This window comes from Taudactylus pleione, unplaced genomic scaffold, assembly GCF_031769625.1.
Source record: "Taudactylus pleione unplaced genomic scaffold, aTauple2 ptg001150l, whole genome shotgun sequence".
Lineage (NCBI taxonomy): Eukaryota > Metazoa > Chordata > Amphibia > Anura > Myobatrachidae > Taudactylus > Taudactylus pleione.
Window position 1 is genome coordinate 630539 of NW_028285551.1, and position 20785 is coordinate 651323.

The 20785-nt window shown below is 45.0% G+C and overlaps 1 protein-coding gene across 1 annotated transcript; it reads left to right on the forward strand.

Annotated features, from left to right (window-relative positions):
- Window positions 1-947: 947 nt before the first annotated feature.
- Window positions 948-20521, forward strand: TIMM50 (translocase of inner mitochondrial membrane 50). Its single transcript, XM_088462113.1, has 11 exons — window positions 948-1161; window positions 2752-2887; window positions 2997-3028; window positions 14367-14388; window positions 16643-16701; window positions 16789-16908; window positions 17043-17147; window positions 17792-17890; window positions 19354-19510; window positions 19946-20052; window positions 20285-20521. The coding sequence occupies exons 1-11, from the start codon at window positions 1006-1008 to the stop codon at window positions 20387-20389; spliced, it is 1098 nt and encodes a 365-aa protein (XP_088318239.1). The 5' UTR covers window positions 948-1005; the 3' UTR covers window positions 20390-20521.
- Window positions 20522-20785: the final 264 nt, after the last annotated feature.

Below are 20785 nucleotides of genomic sequence, written 5' to 3' on the forward strand. Positions count from 1 at the left end.
CACACACTGCCAAACATCACTGGCTGGGACTCACTGGCAGTTGGTGTGACTCCCCTATTTGAATTTTGGACTGTACTGCAGCCCCACCTCTGGAGCCTCCACCAATCATAAATAACCAGGGAAGTCCAGGACCAGAGCACTGTGTCCCTCCTGGAGAGGGTCATGTTGGGAGCTATGCAATCTTATAGGGTAGGAGCAGACAGACAGGCGTAACACAAAGGGGACAGTGTGTGAGGGACACAGAGGGGTGGGTCAGGACGAGAGCTGTTGGCATTTATAAAGAAATGGGTGTGGAGAGGCCATTTTTAAGCTTTGGAGAGAGATGGAGAGTCTGATAGGGAGAGGGTGAGCAGTACGGGCATATACTTGGGAGGCGGGAGTGGGAATGTTAGTTGCTGTGCCATTAGAACTTAGTAATTACCAGCCTTCCCTGAGTGTGATTCTTATTATGGGGGCAATTCAATTCTTTGCGATGTGCAACAGGCATGGTGCCATGGTAACGCCTACTGCATGCATTTCACCACCATGATGGTGGGGTGTCATTGCCCCTCCTTTTCCATGCTCCCCATAATGTGCAAGGTAATGTGTGCAGGGCAAGACTTAAATAGAAAATTGAATTTCCCCCTTTATTTCTATTTAATCCTACCCACCAAGAGATCACAGTTGCCTATTCATGGTCATTGGAGGTAATCATTGACATCCACTGGCATGGACATTCAGCCACCTCGTGTAGTACTCACTGACAGCTCGATTCTGCCTGCCACACGTAACATGGCTGTGTGGCGTGCTCTGTCTGCCACACGTAACATGGCTGCTGCAGCAGCTGCTCTGTACTGAGGTCAAACTGTCTCCAATTCTCTGCAGCAGAGAAAAAAATCAGCTGTCTGACCTTCTATTGGCTGCCTGCTCCTACAGCACTGATTGGCTGCCCGTTTCAGCAGTGCTGATTGGCTGCACCACTGCCCGGCTTTCTTGGGATTGGCTCCTCTGCGCAGCGTGAGTAAGATGGCGGCGTCTCTGGTGCCTGCGTGCAGGTGGTCGCTGCGGCTGCTGTTGCCCTCACCCCAGACACTGACAGGATGCCGGCAGCTCGCCTCCGACTCCGGGGGAAGCCTCACTGGAGCTGTGCTGCAAGACAAGATGCGGGCCCAGCAGAAGGAGGTGAGACCCCGGGAGCTCAGGAAGTCATTGCCTCTCCTGTCATCTGTCACCCGGTGACCTCTGCCTTCCCGTCAGCCCCGCTCCGCCTGATGACACCCCATACCCGCGGTTACCTCTTGCCCTCTGCATGGAGGCCATCTGGTTGTCCTCTTCTTGGTCTATGCTTACCTGGTTCCTCCCAAAACACACACCTCCCTTCTTTGCCATCTGTCTGGAGACTTCTCACCCAAATTGCTCTTTGCTTGGCACCCTTTGCCCTTGCTTGCCCCTCGCCTGGTGTGAGGCACCCTTCTGCTTGCACCATTCCTGGTGGCACCCTGCTCACCCTTGCAACCTGCTTTGTATCCCTTGTCTGGTGGGGTGTGGTAAGTATTACCGCCGGGCGTCCGGCGGTTCAAATCCCGGCAGCGGCTGCCTGGCAAGAGTGAAAATCCTGATCGTCCTAAGGTGAGTATCGCTAACCTAATTCCCTAACCCTCCCTTAGGGGTGCCTAACCCTAACGGTTAGGTCTAGACTGTAGAGGGCTGATGGCCCTGTGACGTCACACCCACGTGACTCGGCCTGAAAGGGGGAGGGGCGGGGATGGTAACGGGGTACCAAAAGTGTCCCCTTGCGGGCGCGCTACGCTCGCCACGCTTCGGGCGCGGTGGCTCGCTGCGCTCGCGACAAATATATATTCCCTCTCTATGCCCTAGTGGATGGTAACGCAGGAGCAGTCCAGCCTCCTGCAGTGGTCACGTGGTGTCTACGTCACAGAGGTCCTTTCTCCAACTTGGAAATAGCAGCAACCTAACCTCCCCCCTCCAATGTGCCTAACCCTAATTCCCCCTCTAAGTGTCTAAACCTAACCCCACCTTCCCCGCTGTCTATACCTAAGTCCCCCGGGGGGGAGCCTAATCCCCCCCCCCTTTCTCCTAGCCTAACCCTCCCGGGGGGGTGCCTATCCCTAAGTCCTAAACCTCACCCTCTTCCCCGCCCCCCCCCCCCCCTTGGCTGCCGGCATTCGGCTTACCTTCGTTCAGTATGCTGGGCGTCTGTCTTCCGGCGTCTGGTTATGACAGGTGTCGAGTTTTCGCCTGTCATTAGTACCACGCCGGGATTAGTGTGTCTGGAAGCCGGCGGTCGGCATTTAGATAGTCTGCTTCCGGACTGCATCCCATGCACCCTTTGCTTGCCCCCTGTCAGGTGCCCCAATCACCACCTTGCTTGCCTGGTGTAGCAGACCCTCCTCCCCAATACCACTTGCCCCCTATCTGGTGGACCCCCCCACTTGCCTGGTGCCCGACTCCCATTTGCCCCTGGTCTAGTGCCCCTATCTTGGGCCCTTCCTCTGTACCTTTCACCATTCGCAAACTGCCTGGTGCTCCCGCCCGATACCTTGATGTGGTTGCCCCGTCTGCTGTCCTAATACCACCCATCACCGGTCGACCCCTTGCCTGGTGCCTTTTTCCCGGCTGACCCCTTGTCTGTTGCACCCGCTCTCTGTGCCCTCGGCCCATCATCCCAGAAGTGTGCGTCTTGGATTTATAACAATACAAGTGTTCTGTTCCCCTCTCATTAATCCCAGGTGCTCTCTCTTTAACTCCTAGGTCTCCGAAGTCCCTCAGGGTTCTCCTGAATCTGAGGAGCAGCAGAAGGAAAACAAAGCAAGGGCCAAAAAGATTATCCTGAGGGCAGCCGGACTCGTTGGCGTTTTGGGTAGCGGGTTTATGGTGTATACTTTCGGTGAGAGTACCATATTGCATTATGTAATAAAGGCAATGCTCTTCTTGTGCTGTGATGTCCCTCCTCCCTCACAGACTCATGTTTCTCTTACATTTTGTTTTTTATGCAGGTAGCAGCTCTGTGGATGAGCAGGGAAACAAGGTAAAACTTTCCTTCTGTGTGTGTCACCTTGTTGTTTCCCCCATTACGTTGTGTGCAGTAGGATTGTCAACTTAGTTATTAGCTGGTCCTGGAAACTTTTACTGGATGAGAAAATGACTTTGCTTTTTATTTTCTATTTAAATGTAATGTGTTATTGCTGTGACAAACTGTTATTTAACTGCACCTCTCCTGAGCTAATTTAGTGTTCATCCTCCCTTATATCACCACTAGGGGTCAGTAGTGTTTCTCTTCGCTGAATTTGTAAAACTAAGGGGGCATTTATTAAATTGTGATATTCCTGCCAGGTTTGCAATCACCTCTCATTGCCTGCTATTTTGCTTGTGGTTGAAGACAAACCATTGCATTTTTAGGTGGTAGTCCACACATAGGGATGCTCAGGACAATGCCAAATCATTTGGCCCCATCTTGGTAGGTGGGTACCAGGATTGAAAAGGAAAGAGAGAGAGAGAATGAATCTGACTCAATCCTATGGATTAACAAACAAGAGGATCAAACCATTCGCAAAAGCTTCCAAACGCAAATGAATGTAGATCTATCAAACCCATTTATGTTATTGACAGGTAGCCAATCACTAGTGGTTTCTCATGTGGCTAATGAAAGACTGCTCCTCATTGGCTGTCTGTCCATAAAGTAATTGGGCTTGCTAAATGTTCACCTGTTTGCATCTGGAAGATCTGATGAGTGGTTCGGTCTTTCTTTTTTTTTTTTTTTTTTTTAACTCGTAGGAGTAAGTCAGATAAAGTGGTTAATACTTTTCTTTTTTACGGCATATGGGAGGGGGACATTAAATTGCTCAAAGTTGCATTTTGCTTGGATGCATAGGCACTGCAAAAATTGCAAGATGCAAATTCAAAATGGATGTGTGTGCAACTCTGGTTTCAAACCCAATCTGTGTGTGTATATAGGTCACATTATAATGTATAAACAACCTTTACAAAAATGTTTGCCTCTTGTCATTGTAGTGGTGTGCTTTGTCTTAATTACTGTATTTATTACATATTGTACAGTAAGTCTTTTTTAAAACCATATTGAATCGCTGGTGTTTCAGAAAATTTCCTTTATCACAAACATTTGTCAAAAGCCTCTGACGTGACTATGCATCCATAACGCTGGTTTAATAGCGATCAAACTAGGTTTTTCTTTCCGATTTTACTCCTTCATTTTTAAGCAGTATTTCTATCCAAAAAAGGATTATTGCATCAGATCAGTAATTCAGTATAAATTGAGTGTGCCACTAGGGGTCAGTAGTGTTCAATGTGAGACAATAAGGAGACATATACGTTGTGTACTTGCAGTTTGTGTATAACACCAGGCTCATTGTGTTTCTTTGTTTGTGCTAGTGGGAGGACAAAATGTAAGATAAAGGCATAGTGCTGTTTAATTAGCTAGCCTCCCGTAGGGGGGTGGGGGGGGGGGGACCAGTAGGCTTGTGTATTCTACACTTGTTCACTCATTGGGGCAGATTGAATTTGCCACATGGGTCCATTGGAACTTGCATGCTAATACTACGTGGACTATCCGGCCAGAAAAACAAATGCTTGTTTTTGCTTCAATCCCATAGACCTGCGGGTACAAAAAACACCGTTCATTTATTTGCATTTCTGAAAAATCTCAAACTAAGCCACATCAATGAGTGGGGGGAAAAATGTGAAATTCTTGACGCTTTATCAGGGGCTATGGTTTCATTGCTTCCCCTTATAATGCATTATTAGGGGGCGATTCAATTGTTTCTTGGGTGGCTATTTGGGCTCCTGATGGAGCAATTTAATTGTTGCTCCATTTGTACGCGGTAGCCGCAGGCGTCTGTATTTCTGCTCGCACCCTCAGGAGAGTACGAGCAAAAATGTGCGAGAAACCCGTGGTTAGGCCCTAACCAGTACTTTAGACAGGTTTAGCCATTTTACAACATAGATCAAAGGGGAGAGCAGATGCACCGTACAACCATTTAATTAATTATACATCATAGAAGAGGTTTTTGGCATAAATTTGGCCAAAGTTATGAGCTTACCCACCAAAGTCAAGGTAACCTCATCAGATAAGTCCCAAACACTATGGGGGTTCATGTCTGGGGCGATGGAGAAATGTAATTGTTGCTCCGTTCGGGTGCGATAGCTGCCGGCGTCGTCATTTCTGAAAAATGTGCGCTAAACCCGTGGTTAGACCCTAACCAGTACTTTAGACTGGTTTAACCATTTTACACGGCTAAACCCGGTCCAATAGGGTGCGATGACCGCAATAATGGGCGCCCAGAGCAATTGAATTGCAACATTGGGCGCCCATTAATTATCGCAGCCCACAAAACAATCGCATCACCCCCTTAGTGCTTTGTGTGTTGCCTAACCTTTTGGTCAGCGACAAAACATAGTCTATATATTTATGACTCGACAAATATGATATGGACTTAGTCCATGTAAACATCCAAATGTACGCCAGACCCTCCAACCTCACCCCTACTAAACTGCTCCATATGCTTTGCTCTAGGAATCGCTCATCATTCACTATTGCAGTTACCTGGGCTGGCCCAATTACTTGTTTGAGCAGGGGTGTTCTTGAACATCATTTACATAATCCAGCCCAGGTGACTGCATTACACAATGTTAAGAAGCTCAGGAGCTTTGCATGTCCTGTTGGACAGATTGCTATACGCTCCAGAATTGCCTCATCGTTGACGCTGCCCAGGTAGATGGTGTATTCCATTACCTGCTATTTCCTGATACTGCGATAATTATTATATAGCCTATACTAGGCCACATATCAGGAAGATACCCTCAAGCCTCCAACGGTGTCCTTGATGTCAATGTGATCGTACTAACGGGTGATGCAGTGACTCTATAAAGTGTTTGCCCAGCTTGTACTTGTTTCTCACCAGGCGCAATACTGGGTCTTGCCTTGGACTACCTCATTGCTTGGAGAAAAAACCCCATCAAATCTTAACTGTACTGTAAGAGTAGTATTACTCGGGTACTTAGAACCTATAAACAGCAGAGTTAAATAAGCAGATGTGCGACTTGTTTGTACCTAGCGATCAATTTGCTGCTACTCACCGATCATTATAGATGCCCCTAATGTATTGATTTAACGCACAGTTAAGTATTCTGTAAATTTGGAGATCAGTAAAAGCGAGTATGATTCCAGATGAATCCAAAACTCGCTCCACTGTCCTATAATTATCTTAAAATGAGCTGTTGCTCGCAGTGAAATTGCTTCAGCCAACATTTTTGTATTTGAGGTGTTCTACTGTATTGCATTGCATAGGTTCCCTGTGGCAGGAGTGTCCCACGTAACCAGCAGTGCTATACAGGCTGGTGGCAGCAGCGCCTTCACCCACCACTCACATCAATGTCACTGTGTGCCCTGTGCACAAACTGCTATGTAACATGTCCTATTCACCCACCACTCACACCAATGTCACTGTGTGCCCTGTGCACAGACTGCTATGTAACCTGTCCTATTCACCCACCTCTCACACCAATGTCACTGTGTGCCCTGTGCACAGACTGCTATGTAGCCTATCCTATTCACCCTCCTCTCACACCAATGTCACTGTGTGCCCTGTGCACAGACTATGTAGCCTATCCTATTCACCCACCACTCACACCAATGTCACTGTGTGCCCTGTGCACAGACTGCTATGTAACCTCTCCTATTCACCCACCACTCACACCAATGTCACTGTGTGCCCTATGCACAGACTGCTATGTAGGCTGTCCTATTCACACACCTCTCACACCAATGTCAATGTGTGCCCTGTGCACAGACTGCTATGTAGCCTATCCTATTCACCCACCACTCGCACCAATGTCACTGTGTGCCCTGTGCACAAACTGCTATGTAACATGTCCTATTCACCCACCACTCACACCAATGTCACTGTGTGCCCTGTGCACAGACTGCTATGTAACCTGTCCTATTCACCCACCTCTCACACCAATGTCACTGTGTGCCCTGTGCACAGACTGCTATGTAGCCTATCCTATTCACCCTCCTCTCACACCAATGTCACTGTGTGCCCTGTGCACAGACTATGTAGCCTATCCTATTCACCCACCACTCACACCAATGTCACTGTGTGCCCTGTGCACAGACTATGTAGCCTATCCTATTCACCCACCACTCACACCAATGTCACTGTGTGCCCTGTGCACAGACTGCTATGTAACCTCTCCTATTCACCCACCACTCACACCAATGTCACTGTGTGCCCTGTGCACAGACTGCTATGTAACCTCTCCTATTCACCCACCACTCACACCAATGTCACTGTGTGCCCTATGCACAGACTGCTATGTAGGCTGTCCTATTCACACACCTCTCACACCAATGTCAATGTGTGCCCTGTGCACAGACTGCTATGTAGCCTATCCTATTCACCCACCACTCACACCAATGTCACTGTGTGCCCTGTGCACAGACTGCTATGTAACCTCTCCTATTCACCCACCACTCACACCAATGTCACTGTGTGCCCTATGCACAGACTGCTATGTAGGCTGTCCTCTTCAAGTGAATGTGCGCCTAAAGCTCTTAACTCTTTTTTCTTTCTGATGTCACTACCAGTAAGGTACCGCTCACTCCCCACCGATGCTGACAGGCATATGGAGCGCATCAGCGTGGTCTGCTGTGTTTAGGTGACTAGTGTTCATTCTAGCACCCTGCACCTGTCAAACCGTGCAGTTCCTCTTTCCTGCCTGGGGTGTCTTTCTGTTCTGGTGCTTCTAGCACACTCAGCTGAGGCAACAAACTTCTGATATACAGACGAGTGTGTAGAAGTACCAGAGCAGAGAGCGACACCTCAGGCTGAAAAGCGGAACTGCATGGCTTGTGACAGGTGCAAGGTGCTAGAATGAAGACTACTGACCTCTTTCTTTTGCTATATTTCTTTTTAATTTTTTTTTTTTTTTTCCTGGGTACACTCATTGTACCACGGGTTTTTGTAAACCCTGCGCTGAATCCAACAGGGCTCACTTGGCTTGTGGCGCAACAGCAGATACTCTGTTTACTTATTCACATACCACGCTCGCTCTTTGTATCAGTGCGTGTTGCAACAAAGAGCAGCAGCTGCCCCGTGAAACGCTTACAAGGGAGTTTGGTATTTCTATTTATCTAATGTATCTTACCTTAAACAATATCTTCAGAAGGCAACATTAAATTATATATTGTGACATTTTTATTGAGTATGTAAAAAAGCCTGCAAATTTATTTTTTGTAGGTTTTGAGACTCGTTGCTCTGATTTCATACTTATCTAGGATATTAGATTCCTAATTGTGTGCTAGAGCACGTCAGGAACTCCTAGACACATGTGGTCTGATTCCCTGTAGTAATAATCTCAGAACTGCGAGACATACTGTACATAGGTCTTGTGATATTTCTAGTTGGCTATGTGAGTCTGCTCGTATGTAAGATTGTTGTCTTTAATGTCTGTTGCCATTTCCTGCTAATACACAGAGATTGTTCATTTTCATTCTAATTCTCTGAAGACCGATATTGCATACCCAAGGTTATATAGAGTTTTTACTCTGTACCGTAAGGGAATTTCCTATTTATTTAGGGTTTGTTTTGTGACTGCTGCCACAATTAACTGAGTATTGGGAATATTGTTGTTCTCAAAACTAATATTTTCACTGTTTTATCGCTTATTTATTTGAGCTCAATGTTGTCTGTTAGTCATTCATTATAAGCAATGATTATTTTAAACTTAACAATAAAGTGAAGTTTTAATTTAAGAATTTTTTTTTTTTTATATTTTCTTTTTACTGGTGATTTATACATTTACTCTCAGGGGCGCACCCCTTCATCAGTCATTATTATCCTAGGATAATCCCACTCCTTTTTCAATAGTGGGTTCTTTATTGCTTGAACTATTTTAATTGTTTATTTCCATCGCCTCAACCTACCAGTGTTTGGTCTTTCCCTTTTCTCCTCATATCTATCTATACATGTACAAAAGCTCAGAAGTTTGTTTACATTTTTATTTTATTTTTTTAAATATATAGTATGAATTTTACTAGCTTAATATCGGAACATAATTGATTTTACGTAAAGCTTATGGGGCGAATGCTGAGTTAATAGTACGCCAATTTTGCAAAGCGTATCCTGCAGAGACTAATGTATTTTTATCCCAATTTGCACTTCCCACGGTAGATGTTGGAAGGGGCGTGTTAGATTGCGTTCACCCAAATTTACGTCTTATACCGTCCTGGATATAAGCGAGTACCTGCCTGTTTATTAGGTCTAACTTTAGGAATTGTTATAGGACAGGTGCAACTGCATAATGACGGTGCATATGCCACAGGCACAGAAGTAGACTCCTCTCCAGGTGTATGCCTTGCGCACTATATGCCTGATTTACTGCAGCCTTTGTATCAGCCCCTATAACTCTAATATGACACCTACGGTCTTGTCACACATTGAGCTAGACTCATCCTAGTACGCTTCCTGCCTAGATTGCAAGCTCTTTTGATTAATGACAGTTTGTGTTGTATAATATACATGGCTGCTTGTAGTAGAAGCCAGTAGCTCCGGTATCTATCACCTCTGTTTAGTAAGTTTCCCATGTGTCGTCTTTATCAGATTTCCCATGACATTCGCCATTTGCTTCCACCCAAAATCTTAAACTGAGATGAACGGCAATCGAGACGATTTCCCTTGAGCCCACAACTAGTGAAATTGAGCGTACACACACTGCAATCTTGTAAACGAACGATCTAGCGTATCGTTTGGTCGTGTACAGTTTATAGTTGCTCCTTTACACAATAGGACAACCATCTTTGAGTTCCCTGGCTGGTAGTGGCAAGTGGTGACTTCTTCCGAGGCGAAAATGGAACGACCTATCGTCAGGATGTCCCGGTTGGGTGTACACACTAGGCGATGTGCACCATATCCCTGTCGATGTCGTCAGATTCGATGTGCAGCACATCACACCTGACGACGTCGCATGTGACCGAGGCAGCGAGCATATTGAGCGTACACACTGAGCGATGACGGCAAGTCGGCCCGACATCGCTCCAGTGTGTACCCAGCTTTAAAGCCGCAATACTTATTATCCAATAATTAAAGCTGAGAGGTACCTGAATTGACAGAAGTAGTGATAGGTATTCATGACATTTTATTTAGACACTGAAAGGAAGTAGGAGTTGAATTTTTATGTCCTGAGCAATCGTCATCTCGCCTGGGTGTCAGGGATGTTATTTCAGACTGATTAGAGCCCTGCTCGTTTGGTTATATGTTAGTGTGCCCTACATCTAAGTGGTATTAAACCTTCTTGCTGTCCGGTGTGAGATTTGTTTCCAGACTAGCCTAGGCTTTAATCTACCTGCCCTGGGAATGTCACACGCACCCTTGAACGGAGGGCTCTTCGCAGGCACGTGTCAAGTGTGTCCCTCTGCAAGGTCTTCAATCCATAGATTTTCACGAGACCCCTGCCACCAGTCAGACGGCTTCCTTTTGCTCCACTTTGATGCTGGGAGGATGTAAGGAGAAGGCTATATAGTGGGGTTTTTTTCTTTTATAACATTTAGAGTATAATGTGAAGAGGAAGTTCCTGGACATTAAATGGGTGCTGTCTTATACATCTCTCATGCTTTGAAGACCGAAATCCACAAGTATTAGAAGGAACAGAAAATAGGGGTGGAAATCCATGCTCTGTAATGACTAATATGAAATAACACTCACATATGATAGATCTGTACATAGAAGTATACATAAATTATATACGGTAATGTCACACTTTGTATGAGCTATGAGGAAAGTATAGGTTCTGTCATTGACACTGATTGCTGAAATATTAAGCTATATACAGTTTTTCAGGTCCCTTAATTGGGGCTCTTAAAACTAATCCAAAGTTATTCAAGAACTTCAATAAACTGAATATGGACTTACTGTGTGTATGGGAGCAGTTTGAATTTATGGCGATAGTCTTTTGTACCTGAGGTCTTATGAGATTTCCTTGTAGACAATATTAGTAGTTTTTCCTCCTGATGTCAACACTGAAAGATTTCGTTTTTGAGTGACACGCATAAGGGCCACGTAACGTGTCCACGAGAAAAACAGTCTCCACTTAGGTCAGCTCCAGCCACATATAGGCCCGTATTCAATTTGAGGCGAAAAGTCCGGATCCGCGATACTTTTTCGCTGATGACGTCATTTTCGCCTGTTTTGCTTTTACCCCAATTTGAAACACTTTCCGTCTAGGCGGAAAGTCAATGTAATAGGCACAAAAGTTTTGCCTATGAATAGCAGGCGGAAAAAAGTGCAGAATTGGGGTTTTGGGGTGCAACGTTGCGGGAACCCCCCTGCAGCCTTCAGACAGCCCCCCAAAGATAAACTGTCAAAAAAAAAAAAATTAAACCCTTAAGGACACCCCAAAAAAGGGGTGAAAAAAAAATAAAAATTTTGAGGTACAAAGTTAAAAAGTAGCGAACTTGACTCGGGGGGGGGGGGGGGGGGGGGGTCTGGGGGGGTCCCCAAGTATGCCCCTGGTGTTTTTTTGATTGCAGGTGTTTGCGGCAGGTGGATTTTTCACTAATTTTTTTTTCAACTTCACTTTAGCAACTTTCACATATGCTGACCCCCATTTTCAAGTACCCCAAATTTGCTGGGATAAGTTATTTTCTGGAATAAATACTCCTGAATACTATTCTGCACCATTTATAGATAAAAGCTATTTAGCAGCTATTGAGCCCGTTTAAAAACACAAATACCTTCAGCAAGCCAAATCGGGCTTATCGTACCATAGCTAACCCCCATGTCAGAGCATCTTTTGGGGGGTGTCAGGCTGATTTCCCCAAATCTGACAGTACTTTCTGCCTGTTCAAGTTTTGCTGGGTCCCGTTTTCGCTTACTTTCAAATTGAATACAGGGTAAAGCTGTTCTCCCTATATATCTGTGTACCTCAATTTACATTCATCTCTACATGCATAGCAAGTAGGAAGGCTGGATGTGTGGCTTTGGTAAGGAAAAGTCTGAGGATGAGAACATCATTGTAGTAGGGAACTAAAATATTTTCAAGGACCTCACATTTGGACATTGGCACCATTCGGGGATCACACATTACCATGGCAGAGAAACATCGGAACAAGCAGCATGAGATAGTCACACAGGCCGAGCAGTAGGGTAACCTCAGGCGGACCACTCCAGCTGTAAGACCTCACCCTACAGGCTGGCTAACCTGCTACGTAGACTGTGACCTAAGAATGATCACAATGGCTGCTTCCACTGTATAAAAACGATGGGTAGATTTTCCAGAAAATTCAATATATTTGGTTGTGAATTGTAATATTTATTCTGTACCTTTTATCTGTTATATTTGCAGCCATACCCTAGTTTTCAGTTTCTCACGCTCTAGGATGAAGGTAGAAAATGAGGGGAAGGATAACCCCACAACTAAATTTTAAAAGAAAAAAAACTGCGCAATTTGTAATTTACCATAGTGGTTACGTTAGTACAAATATACATCAGTACAGTATAATGAATAGTAAGGGAGAAAAAAAAGCATACTCTTATGCGACTGACGACACTGCGGGAGCGCACACACATTAGAATTTTTTTTCACCTATCTGCCGATTTTCCACGGATTGGAACGGCTAATCGTCCAGTGCGTGCACGCTCCCGCGGGGTTGTCTGTCTCATCTTCAGATCTACCATGCATGCTGCTTAATCTGAAGATCTGATTGAACACTCCATGCATTACGATGCGGCAGGGTGAACGACCTATAGTACGGTCACCAGATCGTGTGGTGTGTACGGACCGCACAATAGATGTCGTTCCGTCTCATCCGCTGTCGGCCGGGTACACCGGTCATCTAGTGTGTACCCAGCTTTAATCTGAGCAAAAGTATACACAATGGGGTCAGTTCTGTTAGATGCGACGAAGTAGCACCCACGAGTAAGTGCGGCATCATCGGATTAAAGGATTTTGGTTCACAGCCCCATAGGGCTGCATATAAAAATGCATGAGAACAGGGCGAGATCGGGCCGTGACTGGGTGAGTTCAGCTGCTGTAGCCAGCGTTACTATGCCGTTGCAATGGAAACTCTCCCCCCTGGCATGAAATTGAATCAACCCCCAATAAGAATGTGGCTTTAAAAATGTATTACTCCGACTAAATAGTACAGAAAACTTCCAGATTGCACGTTAGTCATTGTTTTATAACAATTGAAGATATGGGGGGGCATATGTATCAAAGCTAGATGTGAGCTATGTATCACCAACCAATCGGCTTCTAACTTAGATTTGGCAGGCTGTGTTTGAGAAATGATAGTTTGGAGCTGATTGGTTGGTGATATATATTTCACAATTTTATCTCGCATCAAGCTTTGATACATATGCCCCTAGATGTCTGAAAATCTATTGTTGTGTAAAGTCCTAGAAATGGGACCACTATAATGCAGTGACTGATGGGACCTCAAGTGTGTGTGTGTGTATGTATGTGTGTGTGAGTTACACATCTATGAATATGTAATGTATACTCATTCTAATATTTTAGCTTTGGCCATAATGTAATGGGTGTAGGTAAATTTTTGTCTCGTTTAGCCAATTTCATGGTAAGACTTTTTAGGTTCAGTTTACGGTTTGCGGAAGTACAGAAATAGAGCACGGAGTCCTCAGGTGATGCCTGGGTAATTCCAGCATTATCCAGGTTTGTCTGCTGCCTGTCTGGATAACAAGTCTATAGATGTAAAGGAGCTGGGTCTCTTTAATGTCGGAGTCACACTGTCATCCTGTTGACTCCTCTCCTTCCTCTTCCGCCCTTTGATATGCGCAGTGTCTCACCTTGCTGGTCACTCTGATCCGGCACACTCCGAGGCGTGTGAGGAGGGGCAAACCTTTGTTACTCAGATGTTTGTTGTGTGTATAACAGCACACTTATCAATTGGCCTTCCTCTCACAGTGTGGGTATAATTGTGGCCTTGCATATGATGCTATATGTGCCCTGCAGTCCAATAGATCAAAGTCATTAGATCAGATGTGTAGATATTACCTTTTTGCTGAGCTAAACCTCTAATTTCTCCGAAATTCCATTTATGTTCTTGCCTCAAACTTTTTAAGAGATTGCAAATGTAGTAGACCATCCTTTTTTTATTTTATGTACTCCTATGGATGAATCCTTTTTGTTTCTCAAAACTGTTTTTAATACAGAATATTTGGTATTTGACATCTTGCAATTTAATTGTGTATACATAGAGAAGTACCTGTTGCTCTGGTCTCCTGGATGGGGCATTAGTGCAGTATAACGATTGCAATGTGTCTTGTTCTAGAACCATAGACAACCAGCCCTAACCTGACACGTTAATGTACCTCTTTTTTTCATTCTTTTAGATACCTGATGAGTTTGACAATGGTGAGTTAAAGGACATTAATAGTCTGACTTTTTATTCACATATTCGTTATATAACCTTCCTGTTCCACCATCTGTTATCCCGGTGTGTTTGCTGCATGCTATTGTGGGGGGCAGCGTCTGGCCATGTGACTTGCTTGGACTGATACATGGCAAGTACAGTAACTGCAGAACCCAGACTATCCACCGTAAACGAGGGGAAGGGTTTCCTGGACAATCGGGTTGACTGTTAATATGACAATACATGTACAGTACTGACTGCATGGAATATGGCTGTTAATGTAGACTATTCTTCACTCTGTCGAGCTAAAGCAGAAACTCGAATACAGTACGTAGAGGTGGGCGCCGGAAATGAATAACGCGCAACCTTGCTCGGGCCATTGTACAGTATTTCTATACTGTACTACTAGGGAGGATTAAAGTAAAATTATTTAGCTGCCTGGTTAACATGTTCCCAGGTGATCTGGGTTCTCCTGTAGCTCAATGTATGCTTATAGCTTTATGGAATAAAGCTGTTAAACTATCTATACTGTCTACCAAAACCCATTGTTGGGTAGTGAGTGTTATTTATTAAGTTACTGGTACGAGGACCCTGCTTTGCAATGTGAACAGATGTATGTCGGTGTAGTTTGGTTACTAGCCTTAGGTGCAAGTAAAAATATCTTAATACTGAATTCGGTAGAGTACAGGTAACCGGGAGGGGCTGACTGAGCGGAGCAGCAGACGATTAATGTTTAGGAAGGTAGATCAGCCTCGCAGCTGCATTCAAAATGGATTGTAGTGGTGAGAGTCTATTGCAGTAATCAATGCAGAAGGTAACGTGCGTGCGTGAATTTTGCAGTGTCTAGTGTAAGAAATTGGTGTATTCTGGACAGGGGTTTTTTTTTTTTTTTTTATAGGTGTATGTACCATGATTTGGAAACAGATTGAAAGTGTGGAACAACAGACAGCTCAGAGTCCAGGATGACACCTAGGCAGCGAGCTGGTGGGGGGTAGGGTTGGGTTACCAGCAGTGATACAGATATCAGGTTGGTAACTACTACTGGCCGGTGGAGATATTATTCATTCTGTTTTCAGAAAGATCGAGTCTGAGGTGGCGAGATGCCATCCAAGATGACATGGCAGAGAGACAGTCAGTAACTCGGACTAATACAGATGGTGACCAATCTGGGGAGGATGGGTACATTGGGTATTATCCGCATACAGATGATACTGAAATCCAAAAGAGCTGATAGATTTTTCAGTACCATAATCTCTGGGCAAGCTTATCTGTGGATGTGTATGTGATGGGAGAGGGGGGGTATTTAATCACACTTTATAGTGGGGCCAGTTCAATTTAAAGCAATGTGCCATGCAGTGTGCATGGGAAGTTACAAAGTTGCAGGTGTGCCGCATATGGCAGATATATGCACAGCCAAAAATCGTGGTGATGCTCTGCAGGATATATCTGCTATATATCGTCATCGTGATGTGCTCTGCAGCACATCGCGAAAACTATATTGGCCATATACTCTTCTACAACGTCAACGGTACTCCCCGGTGTCTGTTCACTTTGATTCCTCAAGGAATATATGAAGTAAAAAATGGGGAGCAATAGGGACACATAGTGGTCTTTAGTTGCAGCAAAGAGCCTCATCTTTGAAGTTAATAAGCGGACCTCAATCACCACCCTATGATTTTGCAGAACTTGCTTTTCGCCTTATTCATGTATGTTTTTTGTCCATCTCGTTGAGAATAAAAACATATATATATATATATAATTTTTTTTTAAGAATCGTACTGTATAATTGCACCCTATTTATATTTTCTATACTCCATGATGAGTCAAAGTGAATTGAACACTACACAGCCTGCTCCCTATAGATTTAGGGGGTAGCGCGGATGTTGGTAAATGTGGAAATGTGGATGAACCACTTATTGAAATGTTATTATTAGATGTTGCCTGGATTTAAACACCAAGGGGGTAGATTTACTAACCAGCAGGTTGTCAAAGCTGCCAATAGATTTAAAACGCCAATTTAAATAAATGCTAAGCAAGCCTAATTTCACACTTCTTTGTATTGCCACTTTAAATCTGTCGGTCAAAACCGCAGGTGACTTGTAATTAGTCCTATACATTCAAATGGCATTGGACAACCATTGAATTGTAACGCGATGGGTAAATATTTCTGACATTGACCAGAACCTTTCTTCTCCTTTTTATCACATAATCCTTTGCTACCATGTTGTCACATTAATTCCATTATTCCGGTTCCAGATCCTCCAGTTGTGCAGCAGATTAGGAGAACATACAAATACTTTAAAGATTATCGGCAGGTGAGGTTGACGCCTTTATGTTCCCCCCCGGTCTCCCCTCGCCACTGCGTCGCTTTAACGTCTTTGTCTCTTTCCTCTATGTCGTAGATGATCATAGAGCCCACGAGCCCCAAGCTTCTGCCAGATCCATTGAAAGAGCCGTATTACCAGCCTCCCTACACCTTAGTTCTCGAGCTGAAAAATGTGCTGCTGCACCCGGAGTGGTCGGTGAGTGATCCGGGCATTGCTGATTCCCCTCGTTCTTTCTCTCTGCTCTGGTTCTTGTTCTTCTCCTGTGTGATGTAAAATGACTGTCTCCGCTTAGCAATGTTCCAGTTCTAATTAATGTTCTCTGCTCTCAGTTAGAAACCGGATGGAGGTTCAAAAAGCGAGCCGGTATTGACAACTTGTTTCAGCAACTTGCTCCTCTGTATGAGATTGTTATATTCACCTCCGAAACAGGAATGGTAAGTATATGAGCGCCTCTTCTCCCGCTGTCCGTGCTTCCTTCCCTTAACTACACTTCTTATTCTATTGCCATCTCTGGCTGTACCTTGCTGCCTCTTCCACCTCTCATAACCCTTGGTGGTTCTTCAGTCCTGTCTTACAAAGATGTTGGCCCCTCCACTGATTCCTTCCAACCCACACCCATTGTGCAACAGATGTGTTGTCCCTGCCCTCGCTCCTGCCTCAGGATGCTTTGTGCAGTGATGGAACCTCTACCCCCCCCCCCCCCCCCCCCCAGCAGGCTTCCTGTGGTCGCACATTATAATAGTAATGCCTGGCATCTGAGAAGCAGGCGGACAGGATTTAGCACTGCTGCTTCGATTGTGTTTAAACATATCGGAGCGTCCAGGCAGCATCCCTAGCCTGCTCCTCATGCATAGACATTCAGCATGCAGCCGCAGAGGTACTGGTCATCCTCCAGTTACTATGCAGGAGGGGGTGGGTATATGCTAATTGCCCCACCTGCTGGCTGCATCTGCCCGCTTTGTGGTTTGACCCCTATCTTTGGACTCTTCTCAACTACTGACTGTTTTTTTGTTTCTCTTCCTCTCACGCCTCTGCCTGCGTGTTATAGTAAGCTTAATGAGCTGTTTTTATTTTTCAGACAGCATTCCCTCTCATCGACAGCATTGACCCTCATGGTTTTGTATCATACCGTCTTTTCCGTGATGCCACGCGTTACTCAGATGGACATCACGTTAAGGTAATACTACTAATAACCCTGTTTATCGAGTATCCAACAGGTATGGGTTTGCCCATTTCAATTATATGTTTTGGGTGGGGGATCCTGACTGTCGGAATGCCGGCGGTCAGAATACAGACCGCGTCATCCCGGCAGTCAGAATACAGACAGGATTAGATAAGTATTCTAACTCCTATTACTCCCATGAGTGCCTAAACTTAACCTAACCCTCCCCCTAATACTTACTGTCGGGATTCTGGAGCTGTGATTCCGGTGCCGGTATTCTGACCGTCGGCATCTCGACTGCTGGGATGCCGACAACATCCCAATATTTGTATTTTGTAGTCTTGTTCTGCAAATGGGCTGTCCTGTGACTTGCGTACCTAAAAGATGAGACAGATGGATCAGTCCAACACTCCTTGGCATCTGCAAACTTTTAAAAGGGCTTGTTGTTGTTGCTGATCAAATTCCTTTAAAATATAATTAAAACACATTTTCCACCGTTTCAGTCCCTCCTTCCAGTTTGGCAACGCTCATTCCTCTTCATTGAGAAGCCTACATTAAAAGTGTCTGAATTGCTGCCTAACCCACATCTTAGCCAATTGTCATGCTCCACGCTTTCCCTTCCGTGTTATCAGATCCCTCCTGGGCGAGGCTAGGTCATGTAAAAGTCCTGGCATTGGTTACTATTTATACTGTTATTTTCACGTTGTGATACTGAGGAGGAAATTCATGTGTCTGTCATGAGATGAACCCGGATCTACAGGAGCCCCCAATATGCTCAATGCTGAATGGACTAGTTTGGCCTAATACGACCAAATTTGGCTTTCCATTTGCTGCTTGTATGTGCAGCTTAGCGCTAAATGACTTAGGGCCTCATTAAGAGGCGGAGGCAAAGCCTGATAGTGCTGCGTCATCTTGTGCAACGGATCTGAGAAGTTATACAAATGTCACAGCTGCTGTCTTTTGTAAAGAGATTGTCCACCGCTGGCTTCTCAGATCCGTCACTTGCCTCCAAAGACGCAGCATCCGACGTCCATCGGAAATACATCAGTCAGACCCTCGGACCTTGTGGCTGCTCAGAATGCCCATTGCAAGTAAGAAGCTGGGGCCAGTGGCACTGCGTCTGAAGATGCAGTCGCTGGCTGCGACATGCTTCCGCAACTGTTGCTGCATGCCTGCTTTTTTTGTCGCCAGTCCCTTGTTGCCTCAACCAAACGGTCACTATTTGTCATTAACCCTGCGTCCTACTCCACATTGCAGCCGCCGTCCCAAGAGTACCGCAGCACCTGCGCATTGCAGCTCTGACACGGCTAGATTTGACCGAATCTAAATGGCGTCCACCCCTCAATCTGGCCCGTGATCCCAAATACTATATCCTATAAGGTCCAAGCAGATCAGACTTTCCGGGAGGTGAAAACAGATGTTTTATTGGTTATTCTCCTTTTTCTTCTCTCTCCTCTCCTCCTCTTCTCCTCGTGTAGGACATCTCGTGTTTGAACAGAGAGCCCTCGCGCATAGTGGTCGTAGATTGTAACAGAGAAGCATTTAAACTACAGCCTTACAATGGCCTGGCCATGAAGAAGTGGGATGGGAACTCGGAAGACCGGGCGCTCTATGACCTTACGGCATTCCTGAAAAGTAAGTACATCTTGAATGAAGTGGGAGGTGACGGACAATAGTGATTAGTTGGAGGAGGAGGAGAATATTAACATTGGAGAAATTGTGATATGTTTGATGGGAATAATCTTATGAAGCCATGGTAAATGTAGTCTTTAGGTCATGTTTAATATGAGATGTTTGTTGAATTGTTAAGTGCACCTGTTACACACAGTAGAAGCGGCTATTTTATAGCCTGATTGAATCTAATGTTTCGCTAGGATATTGTGATGCCACCGAGGCACTTCATGATCCTCTGGTTATTCCTGCGACGAGCCGCACTCTAATTGGGCACTGGTGTAACCCACAAACCCACTGCCTCCACTTTGTGTAGCTGGCAGCTGCATATTACATGTCCGTTTCAAGCGTTTTATGTTTTTTCATCTCACACTTTTATTTCTTTCTTAATCTGCGCAGCCATTGCAACAACTGGCGTAGGTGACGTCCGTACAGTCCTGGAGAATTACTCTCTGGAGGAAGATCCTATAGAAACATTTAAGCAGCGACAGACCCAGCTCCAGCAGGTAAGATTGTGTAGTATGTATATATACATACATGTTAATATTTGTAGTCTGTCTTGCAAGACTTCTGGAAAATAATGTTTTGCTTGGAGTTTATATGTTCTCCCCATATTTGCACGTTTCCTTTAAACTCCGCTATTTAGTTTCCCATGAAATCGGAATGTGCATGTGACTCGGTGATATGGAAACAAGATTGTAAGATAAGTGTAATATAGTCTCTGTTCTTATCTCTCAGGAAGAGCAGCAGAGGTTAGCTGAACTCTCCCAGCTCACGAAGAGACAGACCATGTCGCTGGGATCCATCGCCAGCCGCTTCTGGCCCCGTTCCAAACAGCAATGACCTCGGCATCCTCATCCATCCTTGATGCAGACTGAAAATTGTGACCTGGCCCCGCCATCCCTGTGTACATAGAGGGGGACTAGTGTTATGAATTTTGTGTGAATATATGAATAAAACCTTTTTGTAGACTTATTCGCTGAATCTTTTCTATGACACATCCTGTTCTACTGACTGCTGATTCCGCATTCAATATTTCCTCCTTGTTTTATCAGATGTATTATTGTGCCCTGGTCTCCCACCCTACCCTCTGTTGCCCCCTGGGGCACCACTTGTATAGACACTGCAAATTGTGTTAGTCCACTCCCAGGGATACTGGAGTAGACTGAGCACAGGCCTCAGACTCTCCTTCATGGTGAAACCCAAATGAACCTTCATGGTGGAACCCAAAAGAAAGGG

What these genes read in the sequence shown, in the direction of transcription:
- TIMM50 (XM_088462113.1), top strand. Translation starts at nt 1,006, where the DNA reads ATGGCGGCGTCTCTGGTGCCTGCGTGCAGGTGGTCGCTGCGGCTGCTG. An exon ending in ACCTGATGAGTTTGACAATG is followed by an intron (nt 14,389 to 16,642) that starts GTGAGTTAAAGG and finishes TTCCGGTTCCAG; the next exon opens with ATCCTCCAGTTGTGCAGCAG. An exon ending in ACTTTAAAGATTATCGGCAG is followed by an intron (nt 16,702 to 16,788) that starts GTGAGGTTGACG and finishes TCTATGTCGTAG; the next exon opens with ATGATCATAGAGCCCACGAG.